At 39.5% G+C, this 22,102-nt stretch overlaps 1 protein-coding gene across 6 annotated transcripts; it reads right to left on the bottom strand.

Annotated features, from left to right (window-relative positions):
• Positions 1 to 1,794: 1,794 nt before the first annotated feature.
• slf2 (SMC5-SMC6 complex localization factor 2) lies at positions 1,795 to 18,716 on the bottom strand. Of its 6 annotated transcripts, none has more exons than XM_074645840.1 (22): positions 18,546 to 18,714; positions 17,838 to 17,872; positions 14,532 to 15,043; positions 14,188 to 14,430; positions 13,705 to 13,750; positions 10,838 to 12,294; positions 10,647 to 10,729; positions 10,431 to 10,544; positions 10,156 to 10,323; positions 9,260 to 9,304; positions 9,019 to 9,124; positions 8,842 to 8,929; positions 8,617 to 8,758; positions 7,736 to 7,823; positions 7,425 to 7,601; positions 6,795 to 6,889; positions 6,588 to 6,675; positions 6,331 to 6,441; positions 6,119 to 6,196; positions 5,864 to 5,950; positions 3,376 to 3,444; positions 1,795 to 3,206 (listed from the first exon to the last, which is right to left on the bottom strand). In XM_074645840.1, the coding sequence occupies exons 1-22, from the start codon at positions 18,584 to 18,586 to the stop codon at positions 2,793 to 2,795; spliced, it is 4,287 nt and encodes a 1,428-aa protein (XP_074501941.1). In that variant the 5' UTR covers positions 18,587 to 18,714; the 3' UTR covers positions 1,795 to 2,792. The 6 variants fall into 6 exon arrangements, with proteins under 6 accessions (XP_074501941.1, XP_074501942.1, XP_074501943.1 ...); XM_074645841.1 differs by having other exon boundaries at positions 10,647 to 10,726; XM_074645842.1 differs by lacking the exon at positions 9,260 to 9,304.
• Positions 18,717 to 22,102: the final 3,386 nt, after the last annotated feature.

Here is a 22,102-nt window from a genome sequence, read left to right as displayed (position 1 = left end):
AATTATAATAAACCTTATAATTTCCAGAATACCATAATTTGTCTGCAGTACAGATAATAATGCATACAGTGCACTTTAGACTAAGCTACTGGAGTTACCCTGCACTATACTCATTTTTAACAGTCTCTTCTGCACTTTTTAATAGTCGTGTATCTCAGTTGTTACCCTGCACTATATTTAGTTTTCTTCATCTCCTTATATTTTTATATCTGGCATATTTTTTTGTACTTTGCACTGCTAACTTTTTTACTCCCTTTCTACAAACATGTTTTGCACTATGGAACTGTGATGCTGGAAACTTGAATTTCCCTCGGGATCAACAAAGTTACTATCTATCTATCTATCTATCTATCTATCTATCTATCTATCTATCTATCCATCTATCTATTTTACATGCTGCTTCGTTTCCGACTGTCACTCATCTTGTCTGCTATTCGTGCACCGCACTCCTCTCTCTCTTTCTCTCCTCCTCTCCCTCCTGCTCTGTACCTGTAGACCGTCAGCGCGCCGTGCACCCCCGCCCCTCCCTGCTTGATCCTTGTCTGTCATCACCTGATTGGTCGCACGGACGTCATTAACACAACATTCAGTCACAGTCAGTGCATGGAGTGCCCGTGGCGCGGAGAAGATCATCATAGCCATCATCATCATCATCAGCCTTGAATTAATTAAAGACTAAAAAAACGGCTCTCGGACGGGAGCCGGCTCTAATCGTTCACTTAAAAGAGCCGGCTCTTTGAACCGGCTCGTTCGCGACCAACACATCACTAGTTCTAACGGCTCACTGTTTATCTCAGAATCAAACACACCTTTGACCATCACACATACCTACCTGGGCCTAACGAAGATCCGTTTTAAAGCAATCATTTAAACACTGAGGTCTTTATGTGTAGAGATCCGGGAAAACCTGTGGTTTCTGTATCGTTATCCAAAGTTATGACTCAATATATAATATCAATAACTAGAACTATAACATCAACATCATCACAGGCAACCAGGTATTTAAAACATATGACGTCACTGGTGGCATTTAATAAAAGAATACATAAATAAATGAGTTTGGGGAAATAAATAGGGGGGTAAAATGCAAAGTGAAAATCATGCATTAATAAATAAATACATACAATTTAATAATGAATAGATACATAGAATAAAATCATTTTAAATAAATAAAAATGCTAAAAATAAATACATACATTTAAAAGTTGATACAAGTAAATAAATAAATGGGAAAATTAAATAGAAGGGTACAAGATAGTAATTAATAGAAAGATAATAATAATAATAATAATGAAGCAAATAAAACAGAACAAATCAATTTTGTCACATTCTATCAATTAATTAATGCCTACATTTATTTTTAATATTATTTTTGGTACATTTAATGGCATATTTATTTATCTATCGAGTCATTTGTTTATTTTTATTTTGCAGGCCCTGTCCTCCGTATACTAGGCCTACATATATGACATTGTCACTGCAGTAATATCTGGAGTGTGACTAAATGTGTCCATCAATGCTTACCCAAAGTAGGACTACACAACCATCACTTTAAAATCAATCAGGACAAATTCTGGGGCATTCTGGGGACAAGTATTTGACTTCCGGTATTTGCCAAGTTGCGGATGCCATCACAAATACATTAGCTGTGTTATTACCATAGAAATAGAATTTATATATATTTCTATGATTATTACTGTATGTTACTTAGAATATTGTGAATATATTCAATTTGCTAATATTGGTGGAGTAGACTACATTGTGCCTGACATGGTTTAAAAAGACAACAAAGAATTTTGTTAACATGCGAAAAAAAGTTTATTTTCTCCATTTGGCAACAGCTATAAAAAAAGTACATCATTAAAAAAATATTTTCCCAAAAAGAGGAATTTAGCAAAATGCACACATTCAACACAACAGTGAATTATAACAATAAATCAACAAACAAGATAATGTGTGTCTGGAAATTATTTACAAAGTTAATTTAATAGGCCTTTTTCAAATAGATTTTGACATGTCACGGTAAGAAAAGCACAGGAGTAAATAGTAATATTAATTATGGCTGAATTCCAGTTCAGTTTCAGTCTCACTGTCACGATTTACTGGGACATTTGAATAGACAGAGCCATCGATAATGTTATCGGTAACACCTGTGCGTGTCCTACTATGACCAGTCTGCTGTGAAAAAGACCTACTGCAGGTAACAACTCAATAATGGCTGAGAAACCTCATAACAAGCTGATGTTTCTAAACTGATAACTTAGCGTAAACATGTTGCATAGTCAAGTTTTAACTTGAGGCTGGTTTGCAGCTGAACATCATTCCTAATTCAGTTACTCAGACTGGCTTAAGAGAGACATCACTTATATTTAACAAATGAACATAGCTGATCGACAACAAGGATGTAAAAATGTTCCTCCAATTAAACACAGGTTGTTGTGGGCACTCAACTACAGTAATGTATTATGGAAAACATACAAACCCACATTTTTTTTACACATTGCACACAAAAAAATTATTGAAAACAGAGGCACAGTCAGAAGTCATTTACATAAGATTTTAACAACACGTTATTAAAAAAAAAAAGACATTCAATAAAACAATTTATTGTGCAACTCTAACCAAAAATATGAACTTTGCAATCTCTCCTAAAATTATTTTATTCATAAATATACAATTAGTATCTGTATTGACAATGAAACTTGGGGGTAATGGATAGAAGATGGTGCAAATTGAGATTGACATTAAGGCAACAAATAAAATCTCTATGTCACTAAATCACATGCTGCTACCTAGCTGTGGTGAGAAGTTTCTCTTGTCTCAACCAGATTTTCAGTCTCCACCTCAGTGTGTTCTATGTTTTCAGCCTCTATTTGCTCGTGTATTTGAGGCGCCATCTTTTGGTTCAACTCCCCGTCGACAGTTTCTGGTGATTCCTCCGTTTCCTGTGGGTCGTCCATTGCACTGTCTCCCTCCATTTGTTCTGGCTTCGAGTCGTCCCCCGTCTTATTTGTGTCCTCCATTGTATTGTCTCCCTCTTCCTTCTCCTCGTCCTCAGCCATCATTAGAACATCATCGGTTTCCGATTCTTCATCCTCCTCCGTCACAGGCCCCTCTCCATCTTCACTGTTGTCCATCTCCTGCTCTTCTTGGCTGCTTGTCAATGTATCCATGGCCGAAGGCTGCCAATAATCGTACAACTTACCCTGCAGGAGGAAAATATAGAACTGTAAATCTTAATTACACAATCTTTTGACTTAATTGGAGGACTCTTAAACTGAGTTTATTTGAACGGACTATTGCTTTTATCTGTTAAAGAGGAAAACACGGTGTACATGAAACATTCATATAACAGGATGTATGAGACTACTGTACATGGAGAGGCCTGGTCCTCTGAAGGAGCATCTGCCACTTGGTGTAGATCCGGGCCACCAGGTCTTTTACCTGGAGGGAGAGGAGGACGGTAGATGTCAAATACACTGCTGCTAGAGAGCGCACCCTAGTTTTAATGATTGGCTTGCATGACTGCATCTTGAAACCTAGTCAGCAATGATTTATCATCAATAATTATGGTAATCGATTAACTGTTTGAGTCATTATTTAATAAAAAATGTCAAACCTTAACTGCTTCCAGCAAGTGTGGATATTTGCTGGTTTTCTCTGATAGCAAATTTCATTTTGGACTTTTTGTCGAACAAAAGAAGCAATCAAAAGATGCCTCTTTGGGCTCTTTTTCCTCTATTTTCTGACATCATTTAGATTAAACGATTAATTAAGAAAATGATCAGCAGATTAATCTATAACAAAAACAACGTTTAGTTGCAGCTCTAACTCCATTTATTACAAAAGCATATTATCTGCTTTTAAATATAACATTTAATAGGTGAAAATGATAGTGAACGTTTTTCAGCTTTCAATTCTTCAGAATTCATTTTTGGTCATTACTGGTGTGCTACACTTGTTGGACAGACAGACATGGGATGGGAACAAAACCTGAATGTAACTTGTGCACTAAATGTCAATCAGGTCTAACCTCATCTGGATATACTGTATCCCTTTAAATGCAATTTGGTTAAATGGTTAATTGCAGTTTTTATGAAAACTGTTAACCCAAATTTATCAAATGTATCCAAACATTCAATCTAACAGTCCGCGAACAAATCAGTTAACCTGACATGAAACTACGGTCTTTACCAGTAAAATCCCTCCTTACCTGCCGAGGAATCTCCCCTTAGTAGTCCTGACTGTATAGATATTCTACACCTCTGCAGGGGTGCTTTGATTGTGCAGACCGGTCTGTCTTTCAGCACTAATCTAAAAGAAGTGATTAACTCAATTTTGTGGTGTGTAGCAATTAGGGCTGTCAATCGATTCATTGCATGATTGCCCATAGTTATTCACGATTAATTACAAATTAATCGCACATTTTTTATCTGTTCAAAATGTACCTTAAAAGGGAGATTTGTCAAGTATTTAATACTCTTATGAACATGTGAGTGGGCAAATATGCTGCTTCATGCAAATGTATGTATATATTTATTATTGGAAATCAATTAACAACACAAAACAATGACAACTATTGTCCACAAACCCTCACAGGTACTGCATTTAGCATAAAAAATATGCTCAAATGATAACATGGAAAACTGTAGCCCAACAGGCAACAACAGCTGTCAGTGTGTCAGTGTGCTGATTTGACTATGACTTACCCCAAACTGCATGTGATTATCATAAAGTGGGCATGTCTGTATATCTGTATGTCTGTATATAGCAAGAATTAGAGGACTGATGTCTACACTGGCTCCCTGTCTCTCAGAGAATTGATTTCAAAATACTCCTTCTGGTTTACAAAGCACTAAATGGTTTAGGGCCAAAATACATTTCTGATCTTCGAGGGGCGACGTTTTAGTATGTTTGCACCAAAAACTGAGAGGGCTAAACTTGAAAATAATAAGAAATGTATGCAAAATGTATTAGTTATGACTTAAAGTCTGGATGGAACAGCATACATTTAATGACACGTCTACACAATAAGTGCAACATAGTCTCTCTGCATGGTGTTACCCCGGATGAGCAGCTGGTGAATGACTCAAACAGCTTTTACTTGAGGTTTAACAACAATCATTTCTGTGATAAAAATGATCACATGTGTAAATTTGTCAGGGATCCTGCTGCCACTGACATCAGTGTAGCGTTAGAACGGTTTGTAACCTGAATGACCTCAGGCTAAACTTTGAGAAACTGGTTAAACAAGAAATACTGAGGCAGGTGGAACGTCAGGTAGGTCCACTTAAACTTGTTTACCAGGCAGTTAGAGGTGTTGAGGACGCCATTCACATACTTGTGCCTTTTATTTCAGCATTTGGAGGCCCCTGAAAACAACGCTTAGCTCTTATTCATTGACTTTTCCTCAGCATTCAACACAATCCAGCCATAATCGATTCTTTCTAATTGAAAATTATTGGATTGGATGGTGTTAGGGTCAATAGTATTTCTCCAAAGACTCTCCCCGAGGCAGTATTCTGTCTCCCATTCTTCTTATCTTTTACACATTGTTAGCAAAAGCAACAACGACTAGACCCCCTCTTATCCCTGTAGCCATTACAAGGCAAAATCTGTTAATACAATAAATAGATATAGATCTTTACCTTACTTTAGATGGCTGTTCCTGTTTTTATTAACATATTGATAATATCCCTAATATTTAATTATTCACATTTGCATGCCATGGAAACATTCAGAAAGCGCAAACCTCTGTCAAGGCTGCACAACACTTTAAATGTCATACTGCATCTGGATCTGAACATTAAAATACACACCGATGCACACAAATACCTGAAGTTCTCTTTGAAATCAAACTCACCTTGCTGCGGTAAAGACATTTCTCACTCTCTCTGATGTCACACTTCACGTGCGTTTCCAGGTCGTAGCTCAGAAACAGCAGCTGCGTCTGAGAGCCACAAGGAAAAGGCAACGCAACATTAACACACCTCTCGTAGGAAAAAGGATTATCAACATCTTCAGACATTAAAACCCCCACTGGGATAAATCATCTGATTAATAACCAGTGGTCCAAATACTTGAGGCTAGAAAAAAAGGGAAATAATTTACGCCATACCTTTTGATGAGCTGGGAAGAACTGAAAATTGGAAGCTTCATTTGCCAACGTCAGAAGACTATAGCAGAGGTAGTAGGACTGAGACACGGGATAAATGGAAAGAAACTTGCATCAGAGAGGTTTGTATGTTTCATGCATAAAAAAAACAAGACAAGAAAAATCTAAAATTAATTTTAGATTGGAACATTTTGAAATGTGAGGACTATGTTCACCTGTTGGTCGAAGTCGTTCTCTTCTTTATCTTTCCTGCTGGAGGAGGTCAGCATGCACCGGAGAATGGTGGAGGGTTGCATACGGGGCAGGTACGGCCTCAGTTCAGAGAGCTAAGCATGGCAGAGAACAAGGAGGGGAGAACTAAAGATTATTGAAGACGTTTGTTACATTGTGATAGTCATGAGTGTACATACTTCAGCTGCTGGGATCTAAAGGAAACTGTATAGGTTTGGGTTTGCACACTAAAACAGATTACCTGAAACTCGTTTCCTTTAGGTCTGTAGGTACAATTTCCATCCAAAAGTTTAGAGATCATGGACAGGCTCAGATGTCGACGCAGTTGCCTATAAAAAAAAGTGAATACTTTTTAATGTGCAATACAATAAAATCAATTATCGAAAAAAAAAAAAAGACTGAAAAATGGAGATGAGCAGACTAGAGAAAAACAGATAAAAAGACTTACTTTCCACGTGTGTTGTCAGGCAGCAGCTGAACTAGTAGGCACATGTTGTGGTGGTCATCTGTCAGATCAGTAAGGGCCCGACAGATTCTGGGCAGCTGAAAACAGTTTTAGTTAAATAAGTAAAACAATTATTTATGATATTATGAATTAAAGGAGAACATGCACATTTTGGTCAGTGGATTTCCACGACTTTTACAAGCCTTGAAGCCAATTTTAGTGACCAAACATTCTGTGATTTCTGTGTATGCATGAAAAGTACATTCAATATATTAACCACAATAATTCCCAAGTACATTTGTATGAAGTAGGAATTAGCGATAATTCAATATAATTTTATCAACTCTCAGTAGAAGTGTATTATGATAATATACAATCATATCATGTTATCATTTTATACACTTCTGCTGTCAAAATTAAACGACTCGAAGCAAATTGTACCTAAAAACTAAACTCCAAACATGTATTCAACGTTTTGTTTTACACATTTTTAGAGTTTTGTCTGATGTTAAGCATAATACTGGCACACAGTGCACTGCATTGTGAATAAATTTGATTATAGTAAAATTTTTTGCACACGCCACGCATTCAATGCCATGACTTTCAAGTTATCCGAGGCATGCATGAACTAACCATGGTGTCCCAGTCCCTGATGTTGTTGATAAGTGTGTACTGTAGAGGGTACAGTTCCACACCGGACTGCAGGATGAGCCGTGTGTCCAGGCCCACCCTTCCCACCACAGTTAGCAGCAACAGCAGCTCATCGTCGCTGTACGCCCGTGGACAAAGGCCCATACAGTAAGACAGGTACTGCAGACGAGGACACAGGAGAAACAACCAAGTGGTGAATGATCTGAATGGAGAAGTTGTGCTTTCCAAACTCTCTTTCTCACAGTTATGACAATAAACTGTTTCTATCAGACATGTTTCCTTTTGTGTCTCACCTTCAAGATATTGTTGCAGTTGTGTTCAGGGAAAGAGCTCTGTTCCTTGTTACTGGAGGGACTCTCACTTTTAATATAGATGTCCTCCCTACACAAAACACAGAAATTCAACTGCATGAAATCAAAAATCAAAAAAATCAAGTAAACTACCTTCAGCTAGCGTCTTAAAGGGATACTTTGGGTGTTTTTGAAGTGGGGTTGTACGAGGTACTTATCCATAGTAGGTGAATTACTTACAGTAGATGACGGTCGGCGTGCTCCCAGTTTGGAGATACAGACAGGAGTACCGACATCATAACAATGCAATGCACTGCTGTGGACGGGGACGGCAGAAAAACTTAAAAAAAAGCTAAAAAAAGGCTCACCTAAAAATAAAATCATTATCCGTTTAAATGTATGCTATATTTAGAATTTAGTTTTTTATTTAGAATGCTTTATCTTGCCATCAGACAGCACTTTCCTTCCTTCCTCTTTCTGATGGGTAACAGAACTGAAAGTGAAACTTATATATGCTCTCTCCAAAGCCGGCAGGCTCAGATGACAAAAACAGTATCTATAAATACGTTTCACTTTCAGTTCAGTTTGCCTTCAAAAAATATTATGAATATAGCGTACACTTAAACGGATATCAATTTTTCTAGGTGGACCTTTCTTTTAGGTGGCTAAAATATGTTTTTCTGCTGCACTGTTTTGCTTTGCCCCGGTGTTGGTACTCTTGTCTGTTTCTCGATGATGGGGGCACACCGACCCTCACGTACTGTAGGTTATACACCTACTATGGATAAGTACCTCCAACAACCTCAGTTCAAAACACCCGCGCTACCCCTTTAAGCTTTTACATAGGAAACAAGGAAAAGAATGAGTAACCCTATCCTACTTACAGCAAATCTCCCTCTGTGAATGGAGGCTGCAGATTCTCAAAAGGGAAGAGATTAACAAACGCAACTCCCATATTCATCAGGACCAGCGCCACATCGGCCAAACTGGGCACCCACACTTTAAACTCCTGGCTTCCATTTTTCACTGAGGAAAAAAAACAAACACATTAGCATGTCTTAACAATAGTGAGGAAATACAAAAAGCTTTGGGGGGTGGGGGGCACTGACCTATCTGATATGCAGTAGTGCAGGCAATGTCACAGAGGGCCTGTAGTAGCTTTTCGGATACCATCCTCTCACTATGGACTGACATCATCTGACAGGATCAACAAAGAATTACTGCCATGGTTCAGACATTTGGACAGAAATCCCTATTGACATGCTACAGGTGTGCGTGGGGCCTACCTTGAACAGGAAACGGGTGACCTGAGGTGGACAGGGCGAGAGACAGTCGTAAGCTTCCTGGAACAATCCAATATTGAGGTGCAATCTCAGTTGGGCAGGGCTGGACCTGGGAAACATCAGTGAAGAGAGAAAGATTAGAGGAATTCATTAACTAAAGTTTAGCTAATGGTCAATATAGGCTGCAATGTTCACCACATCCCACATCCCACATCCCAGTAAAAAGTGCTCACTGAAGATTTACCTTTCCAGTTGTGAGGCTAAAAATGTAGTTTGTCTTGAGGGTGGCCTAAAGGAAAAGCCAGTGTCATTTAAATCAAGATGGTTCAACCCCTTGTGAGCACTAAAGTGCTATCATCCAAGTAGATTAGGAAATAACTTGTGTGCACACAAGTTCACATATTGGCCTCAGAGTTGTGCAAGAGGAAAGCTGTAAGAATGTCCAAAACAGAAAAGGTTTATCCTCATACATGAATGTGCTGCGCTAATTTGACCAGTTTGATATTATATATATATATATATATACATACATACATATAGTAAATATTAGGGTTGTCAATCGATTAAAATGTTTAATCTTGATGAATCGCATGATTGTCAATGATTAATCAATTAATCACAAATGAATAACACATGTTTTATCTGTTCAAAATGTACCTAAAAGGGAGATTTGTTAAGTCACTAATACTCTTATCAACATGGGAGTGGGCAAATACGCTTGTTTTATGCAAATGTATGTATATATTTATTTTGCATTTAGCATAAAAAAATATGCTCAAATCATAACATTTTCATTCATATATCTGGAGGTCAGAGGTCCTTCCCCCCAAGCTAGTATGACATGGTTGGTACCAGCGGATTCCTTAGGTTTTCTAGTTTCATATGATACCAGTATCTTCACTCTAAATTTAAAACTGAGCCCTCTACACTACTATTAGTGGCGTTTAAACAAATGTGCGTTACCGCATTATTATCGCGTTAACTTTGACAGCTCACATATACTACCCTTGCCGGGATGAAAGGTCACAGGAACACCAAAATGATCAAGAATCACGGCCCTGGGGACAATTATCATTAATTTCATGGCAATCTAGTCTTCAGTTATTGAGACATGTTGCTCTGTATACAAACACAACTCACCAAAGAAGCGTTTTCTGTGCTGTCCCCTGTGGGTTGACCATGCATCGTCTGAGCTGCAGCGTGTCCTGGTCAAAGATTCGGCCAAATTTCTCCAGGTTGAACACTGCTTCTCCTGGAGGCACTTCCCTGATTGCACTGGACATCAAAGAGTAGCGTTGCAGGAATTGCCTAGAAAAAACAAATTAGACAAAAATGCAGATTAGAGTTAACTACTGTGCAAGGACTGTGTCCCAGTGACGAGGTATGATGTGTCCGTGTGCTTCTGCATGCTTTACTGTTGTTCGGTGGAGACGCCCTCCTCCCGGTTCTCCTCAGCCTCCTCATATTCAGCTATTCTCAATAGGTCCTCTTTACATGCAGTTAGAAGCTGTGTCTCAATCTCTTTAACTCTGATGGATAAAGAGAACGTGGAGAAAGTTAACTCCTCTCATGTGCTGTTACTGTAGCTCAAATTAAAAGGTATTGGGAGAGACATCTCCTGCCTAATATACCTTTTATTGGTGTTTATTTCCTCCAGCATCTGGTCGAGGTTGTTTTTGTAGCTGCCCGGCTTTGTGGTGGATGGCAATGGCTGTTGTGGGAAACAACAACTTACTGGTTTTACTGGTCCTTTAGCTCGGCATGTTGATGATCATACAATCATAACTTTATGTACAATAAAGACAAGCCATGTGGAGCTTACAGATTTTGGCTGGCAGCTGTGATGTCCAGGTGTACTGGGCTCCGAGAAGGCTCCCTTCTCCGGTGTATCTGGCATTGTAACACGCTCCATCATCTCCTGCAAGGAAAGCAGGTGCTCCTCCTCACTGCTTTGGGAGCTCTGGGTTAGATCCAAATCTAACGCAAAGCTCAGGCCCAGGTCCAGCTCCACATCTATAGGATCCTCTTCAGTCACTGGCTTTCTATGCCCCTCACTTGCTTTCCTCTCCAGCAGTGGAGACTGAGGACAATGAGATGTAGAAGATGTGGTTCCAGTCTCTAAAGCGCAGGGTCTCACATTGTTGGGGAGGACAGATGTGTGTTTCTCATCAGATTTAACAACACTCTCATCCTTAAGCTGCCTGCCTGAAGAAGGGACAGGGCTGTTTTTGAGTTCACTGTCTTTTGAGAAAGTGGATTTTAAGTTTTCAAGTTTTACCCGCTGTAAAGTTATAGTTGGCAAGGACATTTGTGGGTGATGTGCTGATGACAAGGAAGAGACTTTGGTGTCCACTGCATCAGGAGAACCAGTTTTGCAACATGAGGATCCAGTAACTGGAGTACTGGAGCTGGTACCAGTGCTGGATGAACACATTTTCTCTGAGGTGGGGGATTTGATCCCATTCATCTTGGGCTTCACCGGTTTATGGCTGACTACATAGGTCAAGGGATCAGGGGTGAAAAGTTCATCTATATCATTCGGGACGGCAACAGGTTTTCGTGGGCGGTGAGTTTTGTTCCGATCTCCTGTGCGACAACTCGGAGAACCAGAACTTGTTTTAGAGGCTGGTTTGGCAGTACTACTGTCCGACTTTCTGCTCTCCTCCACATGATCACATCTGCTCAGCGTCTTGACTGGTAAGACTGAGGTACTCCGGTGAGTATGACCAGAGTGGTGGCTGCCTAACTGAACATGAGGTGAGCTACCAGTGTCCTTCAGGGGAACCTCAGAGGATAACAAAGTGCTTGATTTATCCCTTTTATCACTTTCCTCGCTTCTTTTCTTCAAACTTTCTTCACCTGGATTTTGTGAAGGCGATGTTAACACTAATAACTTCAAAGGGTGATTCTGGGTGGAATGTATATAGGCTTGCTTTGCTCCCATTGATGGTCGTTTCTTTATACAAGGTTTGGGTGACAGTGATGCGCAGGATGACTGAGTGGGTTTAAATGTGGATGACAGTTCCAAGTGTGTTGATTGGCCGCATGCTGGTTCTGTGCCCAGATGGCTATCTGTAGTTTTGGGTGACGGTTCCAAGACTGAGGAATGACTCACCGACGGCTGAGACAGCAGTGAAATGCTGGGTGAGTTGCCAACAGCGGGTTTTGGTGTCTGTGCTTTGCCTGAGTTTATACCCGGAAGACACAGTTTCTTGGGACTGTCGTCACAGTCCTCAAACTCCCTGTGCCTCTTCTGAGATGAGCAATTCAAGTCCACTACTGGAGACAGAAAAAGACATAAAAGATATACACCGATCAGCCATAACATTAGGACAGCATGGGCACTGTAATGGAAATTCTGTCAATTTCCCAAGATGAGTCCTAATGAACTTGAAATAAAGATCTCAAACTTTGTTGTATTTTATTCTTGCAAGAAGAGGCACTGGTTATACAGAGTCACACAGAGTCTGCAGAAGAGTGCACTGCAGGAGATTATTACAATGTGATTATTTAGAAATCTACAACGGAGAGTGTGGGAAAAGGAGTTGTTTTACACAGATAAGGAGTTGTTTTACACAGATAAGGAGTTGTTTTCACAGTGTCCCAGTACAACGTCAAAATTTTGGCGAGGAAAAACTGGCATGGCCACTTCCAAAGGGGTCCCTTGACCTCTGACCTCAAGATATGTGAATGAAAATGGGTTCTATGGGTACCCACGAGTCTCCCCTTTACAGACATGCCCACTTTATGATAATCACATGCAGTTTTGGGCAAGTCATAGTCAAGTCAGCACACTGACAGCTGTTGTTGCCTGTTGGGTTGCAGTTTGCCATGTTATGATTTGAGCATATTTTTTATGCTAAATGCAGTACCTGTGAGGGTTTCTGGACAATATTTGTCATTGTTTTGTGTTGATAATTAATTTCCAGTAATAAATATATACATATATTTGCCTAAAGCAATCATATTTGTCCACTCCCATGTCCATAAAGAGCACTAAATACATGATAAATCTTGCTTTACGGTACATTTTGAAAGGATAAAAAATGTGTGATCGATTTGCGATTAATCGTGATTAACTATGGACAATCATGCGGTTAACCACAATGAAATATTTTAATCAATTGACAGCCCTAAAAATTTCAGATAATTAACAATATACTGCAATCAGTTACCAAGAGCAATATATGGCATGCAAAGCTCACATTTATGTTTCCAGGTATTTAGCAAGTACTAAAACATAGTAGTATTCCTGTGAACACTGTAGTAAAGAAAATATATGTACTGTATAAATGATAAGGAGAGATGGGAAGTTTATGTAATTTTTAATAAAATTCTAATGTTTTTTAATCCATTATGGTGGACTGTAGTTAAACATTAAAAGTGTCACAGTTGCTGGACATCATCATTATACTCTGCTGCTGAGAAATGTCAATCCAATTTTTAAGATAATGCCAAACCAGTTGACATTCCCAGTGCCATCTATCTTCAAACTCAAGTAAAGTGAATTCACATTTCATACAGGGCAAAGACAATTTCAGTGTAGTCAAAATACGAGATGGAAACATCTTTACAAACTCAACACCTGCTGCATGTTGTCACTGCAGTGCCAACAAGGTTAAAGATCACAGCTTTATGAGTAAGAAGTGGAAAAGTGGAAAATGGGCAGATTTACTTTGACAATATTACCTGGAATTGAGTTTTCACTTGAAGGTGTTCTTTTATGTTGTTGGTCCTAAAAAAAGAAAAAAGTAACTCTTTAAGAAGCAGGATTCTTTTAGTGAAAAAACAGCAATTACAGCATCACTATGCATCCCATACTATCAAAGACTGAGCTACACCTGGGTCATGTGTTAAATAATTTAAAATAACTAGCTGTTCAATTTTCATACTGGCATGTTTACAAGAGACAATCAGTTCAATCAATATCAGTACACTGATTTACTAAATACCTGGCAAATGTTCTTGAACTTATCTAAGATCAGCTGAATCTGTGTTTTAAAAATCCTATTACAAAGGCTGAGAACAGCAAACCATGCAGTCCCCAAGTGAACATTATCAGCCAGCCGCACAAGCCTGGTTTGAGACTGGGCTTGCAGAGTAATGAACAGCACAAAATCGATTACCAAAACCATAAATTTGAGGTGTCATAAAACGTATGACAAATTTTACCTGGCAGGGGGCTACAGGGTTGTACATGATGTGTACACTGGAACCACTACTCCTGTCAGAAGACTGGGTGTTCAGAGAAGGCTGGTAGCCCCACGAGGGCCGCTGGCTGTTCTCAGGACTCCAATCCTCCGAGAGGGGCAGTGTGCAAACCTCTTGAACTGCTCTGGTATAGAATGATGGGATCATAGGGGGCCTGCAGAGCTGGATAGTGTGTGCGCAACTCCTGACATCGCTGGACTGATCCTAATAGAGTAAAAGTTAAGCCACAATGATTCAGCATCAAATGACTGCTATACTGTAGGACAGGTCATAAACAAATCTTGGTTTTAGTAATGAAAAAATACCTTGTTTGAATCTTGTCTTCGTGCCGTTACATTTTGACTTCCTGAGTAAGACAAAGTGACCCTGGATTCAGTGCCTGGATCTCTCCTGGTGTGGGAAGACGGGGAGTGGTTGCTTAAATCCTTCATGAATTGAGGGGATGCAGGGTGAAAGACACCGGGAGGCGGGGGCTGTGGCATGCTAGCTGTAGTACAGCTGAAAGACCCTGGAGGTTGATGGTGTTGGTACTGAGGAGGACCCAGTCTGCCTCTTGGCATGGGATGGAACCTATTCACTGGTGAACCAATGTTAGTTGGGCAGCTTGAAACAAACCCTGATGAATGGATGGGTCCCGGAGGATAAGGAGGGTGCCATGGGGCACCCAGTCTGTCCCTGTGGCACAGTTCAGGGCTTTGAAGTGGAACCATTCTCCTGGGAGGTGAGTGAGAAAGCTGGTTAGGGAGCTGAGAGGGTTTCATTGGAGACTCCGGTGTGAAATGAGGTCGGAAGCGCTGCTGGAACATGAGGTCCTTCACTATAACACAGAAGAAACATTTGTGCATTATGGTCTTACATCTCCTAAAGTATTTGGTGCCAAGTGTGACCTGGTTGACATGTTGTCAGCCAGGGCCCATGACACTATAGCTCTGGCTTCTCCATCAGTCGTGTGACATGTTTTTATCACCTATATTTTATTGCACCCATTATTGTAACACCAACAAATTATAGACAAAACAACAGGTTGCCAAACATACATTTTGAACAAATCAACCAGTTAACCCTCAACCTCCATCCCTATACCCCTCTCCCCTCCACCAACCAACAGGATTGTGATATCCACAAAGACAGAGCATCCTTATTTAGACAGAAGATCTCTTAAGTTATATATTAAGTTTGTCCACATTAAAATTGTGTTTGGTCGTGCATTATTGACTCTTGCTGATGATAGTTCCAGGTAAGAAATATCCAAAAACCTCCCAAAGCCAGTGAATACTTGAAATATTATGAGGAGATTTCCAACGCTGGACCACAATCTTCTTAGCTGCAGTCAGGCCTGCCTGCCAGACTTTGCACGTATTGTCCATAAGGGAAAGGCGGGAATCATCATTTAGAAGATGTGCAGCAGGGTCCATTGGTAGTTGTACCCCCGTTAGTTCCGCAAGGGTACCAGTAACCTTCCCCCATACATTCCCATACAACATGTAGAAAAGAGCCAACAGTTCCTTGATAGCAAAATGCACAATATGGGTCGGGTACCAGGCCCATTTGATTCTTATTCTCGGTGTTAGATATGATTTATGACAAAATTTCAAAAGTATATACTGATGATTTGTTTTTTTGAAGCACTGGTAACATTAACCCAAATTGCATCCCAGTCTAAGTCTTGTCCCAATTCTGCTATGTCCTTATCCCAAGCTTCCATTCCTGATGTAGGCATATATTTCTGTGAGTTTAACTTATCATAGATATGTGACACTACATGTCTTGGAGCACTCTGTATCCAAATTAAGGTTCTTCTTGTTACATTATTGAAGCAGAAACAGTTCTATCACTTCTTTAGGCTTTATGCTGTCACTACTAAAACATGCTCAGGCATTATTTTATATCTGTTTTGAATCTGCTCCAAGAGGAAGACAAGAACCTGTCTTACACATGCTGCATTCACTGTTTGCCAATGTCTAGATTTCACAGTGGTGGCACACCCAAATAGATTTGCCTCCACCAAATGTTATTTGTATTTTCCTTTTACAAATCAAAGTGGCATTCAATTGACAAAGTTGTTGTTCAATCGTCATCAAATTAAGATGTTGCAAGTGTAACAATTTCTTTCAATAAATGGGACAAAACAACATGATTTTACCAACTGTTGGAGAAATTATCTAATAAACAGTCGCTGGTCATTCAGTTAAGAAGCAAATACTATTTATTAAGCAAATGCATTTGGGTTCATACAGCAAACAAGTCAGTGTACAAAAGACCAAGAGCTCCCTCACTACATCATTCTTTATAATCTTGGTTTAGCCTTCCCCCCCTTGTAGCCCACAGTTACTTGTGATTAGCTAGTTTTGGCGAGGCGAGGATGATAAGTAATGTATCTAAACTAGTACAGTCTGTGCTTTCCCAGGGTATTCAGATTTATCTGAGTACACAAATTCTACACAAAGGGATATGGTATTTTCTCTCACACAACTAACGTTTTCTATCATAACTGTAGGGAGAAAGGGGCCAGAAGATACGGATGCTATTACTTCCTAGCTGACAAGTTCAAAGCAGTTCAACCAAGCCTCACCGCCACCAAAGCTCTGCTGGAGTCTACAGGTTAGTACACGATTAGCAACAAAGACTGAAATGAGTGTCTTAAAGCAGCTAATGCATTAGGCCAGACAGCATTACAAATGACAATTACATGATTATAACAAATACCATGACAGCATATCACATCATATCCATAAATGCCCTGTTCATAGGTGTACCCAGTAAAAACAATTATGTTAGCTATGTTACAGTTCAAGACCTATTTTAAAACAAATTCTCAGGTTCATTCTAACTCAACCCGTCAATCTCTAGATCTTCATCCTCCTAAATTCTTCACTAGTAGAGGTCAATTTTCGATAAGATTTAGGGGAAGCAAATTATGGAGTAGCTTTTCACATCTATCAAAAAACTGTTCATCTGTCAAATGTTTCAAAAGTCACTTAAAGGGTCATTTAAATTGCTGTTTTGTAATTGCTTTTCCCCATGTTGTCCATGTATCTGTTTTTATGTTTTTTATTTTTTCCCACTCACAATGTTGTTTGGTTATGATTACCCAGAACTCTTTATAGATATTTAAACAATATCCTCCTCACAAACACTAACCATACACTTCCACGCAACACACACTTGTCTTTTTTTATATATTTACTGTATTGTTGTTATATATATATCTTGTCCTAATTGTTTGTTATCACTATTATGTAGTCATATTATTTCTTTATATTAATCTTGTCTCTAGGTGGAGGCTTCAGATCAGCCCAGTGGGTTTTTTGCCTCTTCCTGCACTGTATATTATTCATTTCTTTTGTTTGTTATGTTGTATAGTCTTAAATTGTGCTAAATGAATAAACAAAACAAATAACAAATACCATGACAACATATCACATCATATCCATAAATGCCCTGTTCATAGGTGTACCCAGTAAAAACAACTGTTAGCTATGTTACAGTAAATGCACCATGACAAGCACCTGCGTTAAGGCAAGCATCACGGTGTACATTTAGCTAAATACACTGCTATTTCCCGGGACAGCAAATCACGTGAGGGTGCGAGATGCGACACTTTGACCCACCTTTGTTCCTAGGGGGGAAATAGTCTGACAGTGTCCTGCAAGAGAGCCAGAGAGGTCGAACATGATCATGTTTCTATACTTTAACAAAGTTATATTGTTACCAAGACGACAATAATGCGACTTTAGCAGTGCAGTTTTCAAATAAGACAATAAAGAAGAAGCAGTGTTGCAGAAACGACACGACACCTATGAGCACGAGTTGTCTCACACACAAACAGCCAACACAAGGAAGACACCTGCTACTCAGTCTCTACCAATCACAGTGAGCTACGTTAGTGACAGCAGAGTCCAGCAGAAACACTTACAAACACCACTTTGTGTCTATTTGACATCATACTATTAACCAGCAATGGAACCACTTTAACAGCTCAATCACAAACAGACGTTTTATAAAGTAACACAACACTAAATACTATAACATTAGTGCTTTATGCTATCTACTAGGAACAGCAGGTAGCTAACACTAGCTAGGTAACTAACATGTTTACATTGTGTTAACAATATGGCAGACACCGTTAAGTCTTAACGTAGTTGTTGACTTGCTCTCAGAACAAACATCAGCAGCCTGGCTGTGAGCTTTAGGAGTTGCATCACACTGCCTGTCTAACAACATGATACTGATGATTAGCACGTCGTTGTTTCAGGAAGTGCTGTGTTTAGCTAGCAGGCTAACAACAGTTTAGCAGTGGAGTTCAATAGTTTCCTTACCGAGTGTTTGTGTTTCTTTGATTCTCTGTTGCACTTCTCATGTTGAGGATTGGACCGGCGGTCTAGAGTCACAGACAGAGACAGTACTGGAGCTCCAGAGGTAACTCATCTCATCCTCTCCCGCCTGAAGCCGAACGAAGCCGAACCGACCAAAATGACGCGCATTGCATCGTGGGAGTTGGAGTCCGGCAGTGTTGCATTCCACCACCAAAATACACCGAGGTTCATCTTCCCTCTCATATACAGTATGTTCCCTCTGAGGTTAATATTTCTTTTTAAACTTTTGATTGAAAAATATTTGTCATGGCTTTTTTTTGGTCACCTTCGGGTATTGGGTACAAAATATGGATGATTTTATATCTCACCAGCAGACTGAGGAACAGTTTTTCCCCCAGGCCATCAGCCTTTTAAATAGATAATTCATTATGACACCACCTCATACAAAAATATATCTTATGCTGTATATACTTGTGGCGGTACTGAGTTCCCCAGACTTTAGTTGTTCAGTCAGAAGACTGAAAAACAGTTCCCATCCACATAATAATATAAAATAAAATGCCTTCTTAATAATAATAATGAACAAATGCCTCTTCGCTAATGAGAAAATGCCTCTATATTAACAAACAATTAAGGAAACTGAAATATTGGTTTGTGTTTTTCCTTTTACCCTCCTTTAAAGTTTTCCCAAATAAAATACACTAAAAGAAATGGGTATAAAGGGTTTCATTGAAAATCAACAAATGAATAGAATACAAAAATACAGCCTGCAGGCGTTAGGCTATCGTAAGGCAAGCCAGCTGTTGCACAAATAGCACCTAATCGTCCCAGTGCAGGTAACCTAATTGGTTGGCACTTAACTTGTTTCCCCAACTAGGAGTCAACACTCTCAACAAACAAAACACAAAGATCACAGAATCCCAAAAGGGCCCAAAACAGACCAGAGTTTCTGGTAAAGCTGATAACACATGTTGCATTGAGTGAAGGAGAGATCAGAATGACACTGGGTGTGCAGTTTCCCTCCTCTTTTAAGCCCTACAGAAAGGGCGTCGTTACACCCTGATTGGCCAAGAGGGGAATGCACCAAGCTGCTCTCAACTATCATTTAAGAGCCAGTCCCCACACCCTGCGCAACAGGTGAACTGAATAACCCTCTAATCACTCAGCAACTCAACCAAAAAAACACCAGGGAAAAGGGAAACAACAGCAAGCACCAGAGAATTGGCAGCTGCCACATACTATATATTTTCTTAATGTATATGTTCTTAATATGCCTTGTACAAAGTATTTCTTATATATGTACATTCATACTTCCTGATATGTATATGTTCTTAATATGCCCTTGTACAAAGTATTTCCTTTTATAATTGTAATATAACTTGTTATTTTTAATGGAGCTTCCCAGCAAAAAGCATTTCACACGATTGTACCTGTATAACCGGCGTGACAATAAACATCTTGAATCTTGAATCTTGAATATAGTCAGTGGTTGTTGTTCACTTCCATTGACCAGAGGGAAATCCCTCCCTATTATAGGTCATCTGTTTGAGGTGGTTGGACGTTGTTGTTTACAGAACTGTCAGAATAAAATGCAGAATAAACAAGCAACATTTATTTTAGATATATTTATTTTGGTTGAGTTTCTTATGTGTTGGTGCAAGACGGGTGGTAAGCATTTCTTTAAAAAAATTTTTTATTTAAAAATGTTAATATTAGCTACTTTAATCCTCTGAGACCCATGGGCTATTCCAACCAACGTTACTGTCTTTCAGAGGCTGTAGCAGGTTCAGTTTTAGAGCTAGAAGGTACTGATATCATATGAAACTATAAAACCCAAAGAATCCATTGGAACCAACCATGTCATGCTAGCTTGTCAGGAACGAGGTTAAATAACGCTCCAAAGTTATTCTAAATTTTGTCGAGGAAAAACTGGCATGACCATTATCAAAAGGGTCCTTGACCTCTGACCTCAAGATATGTGAATGAAAATGGGTTCTATGGATACCGACGAGTCTCCCCTTTACAGACATGCCCACTTTATGATAATCACATGCAGTTTTTTGCAGTATAAATGTGTTATTTTTGCCTATTCTAAAAATGATGTGTTTGAGTATTTCTGCATACTGGGGTCCCTAAACAGTCTTGGAATTACATAAATTGGATGTCACTATAAACTGTGGATCCAAAGAGCCCAATTGTATTCATGTATATAGAAGTTAGTCACCATTTCACCATTTCAGCCATTTCACTGTAGTGAGACTATTTATTTTTATTTGACCTCACTGTATAAAATGACCTGTGGTGACCTCTAGGATAATCACAGCCTCTCGAAACTTTACAGCCACAAACTAGAGACCTAGAACATTCAGAGGATGGATGGCTTTCCTAGGTAGACTGACAATAAGGGGGTTTCTGAGCAGTTTCCTAAACTGAAGTGCTCGCCATCTAATCGTCGAAGAATGCAATTTTTGCAGAAATCTCCAAATGTCAAAGGTTTTTGATACCAAATCTCAGCATGGCTTTTTCTATGGTGCTCCTCAAGGTCTTGGTGTCTTAATGTGATATTTTGAAGGGATTATTGGTCATTTTTATCAATCCTCGAGTGGTTAAACAAATTGTTAAATTTAGCATCAAATCTGTGTAACAAATGGTATCAACCCAAAAATTGCTGCAACAGCATATGAGACATAATAGAGCATGGGGATGACCATCATATACTTCTATCATAATGTTCTAAACCCTTTTACACTTTTACATCCATCCATCCATCCATCTGCAACCGCTTATCCCGTTAGGGGTCGCGGGGGGGGCTGGAGCCGATCCCAGCCGACATTGGGCGAAGGCAGGGTACACCCTGGACAGGTCGCCAGTCCATCGCAGGGCTGACACATAGAGACATACAACCATTCACGCTCACATTCACACCTACGGGCAATTTTAGAGTCCACAATTAACCTAACCTGCATGTCTTTGGACTGTGGGAGGAAACCGGAGTACCCGGAGAAAACCCACGCTAACACGGGGAGAACATGCAAACTCCACACAGAAGGGTCCCAAGCCGGATTCGAACCTGCAACCCTCTAGCTGTGAGGCGCCAGTGCTAACCACTGCACCACCGTGCAGCCCCTTTTACACTTTTACAATTCATTTAAAATAATTAATTAATTAATTCATGTTTATTTCTGATTTAGAACAACTTGACACACAGTGCTGAGCTTCTCAAATGAATCTTCAGGTTCACAGCTTTCAGATGATGTACACCACTTCTATGTGACATCTACTGTTGACCTGTTATCTCCCCCTAAAGAACCCAATGTAACCCCCTAAAAAAGACCAAAACGGATCTATTGTGGCTCTCAGAGGGTTAATTTAGCTGTTTATGTATGGGTAAGTAGCTTGACCACCAATACTTTTACTTTTTAGACTAAAAATTAACTGATCAGCTTAAAAAAAAACTGCCGAAAATAGGTCAGTAAGTAAATATGAATCAAGGCAAGTTAATAGTTTGACCACACGCTAGACTTGATGTTAGCATGTAACTCGAATCACTATGTGGAAAA

This window comes from Sebastes fasciatus, chromosome 9, assembly GCF_043250625.1.
Source record: "Sebastes fasciatus isolate fSebFas1 chromosome 9, fSebFas1.pri, whole genome shotgun sequence".
NCBI lineage: Eukaryota > Metazoa > Chordata > Actinopteri > Perciformes > Sebastidae > Sebastes > Sebastes fasciatus.
This window is presented reverse-complemented; position numbering and strand designations above follow the sequence as displayed.

Bases quoted from the DNA above. Each gene is read 5' to 3' on its own strand.
- slf2 (XM_074645840.1), bottom strand. From the start codon at position 18,586: ATGAGAAGTGCAACAGAGAATCAAAGAAACACAAACACTCG. The intron at 12,295-13,704 runs GTAATATTGTCA...TTCTGTCTCCAG, and splicing joins AAGTGAAAACTCAATTCCAG to TAGTGGACTTGAATTGCTCA. The intron at 6,197-6,330 runs GTGAACATAGTC...CCCGTGTCTCAG, and splicing joins AGAACGACTTCGACCAACAG to TCCTACTACCTCTGCTATAG.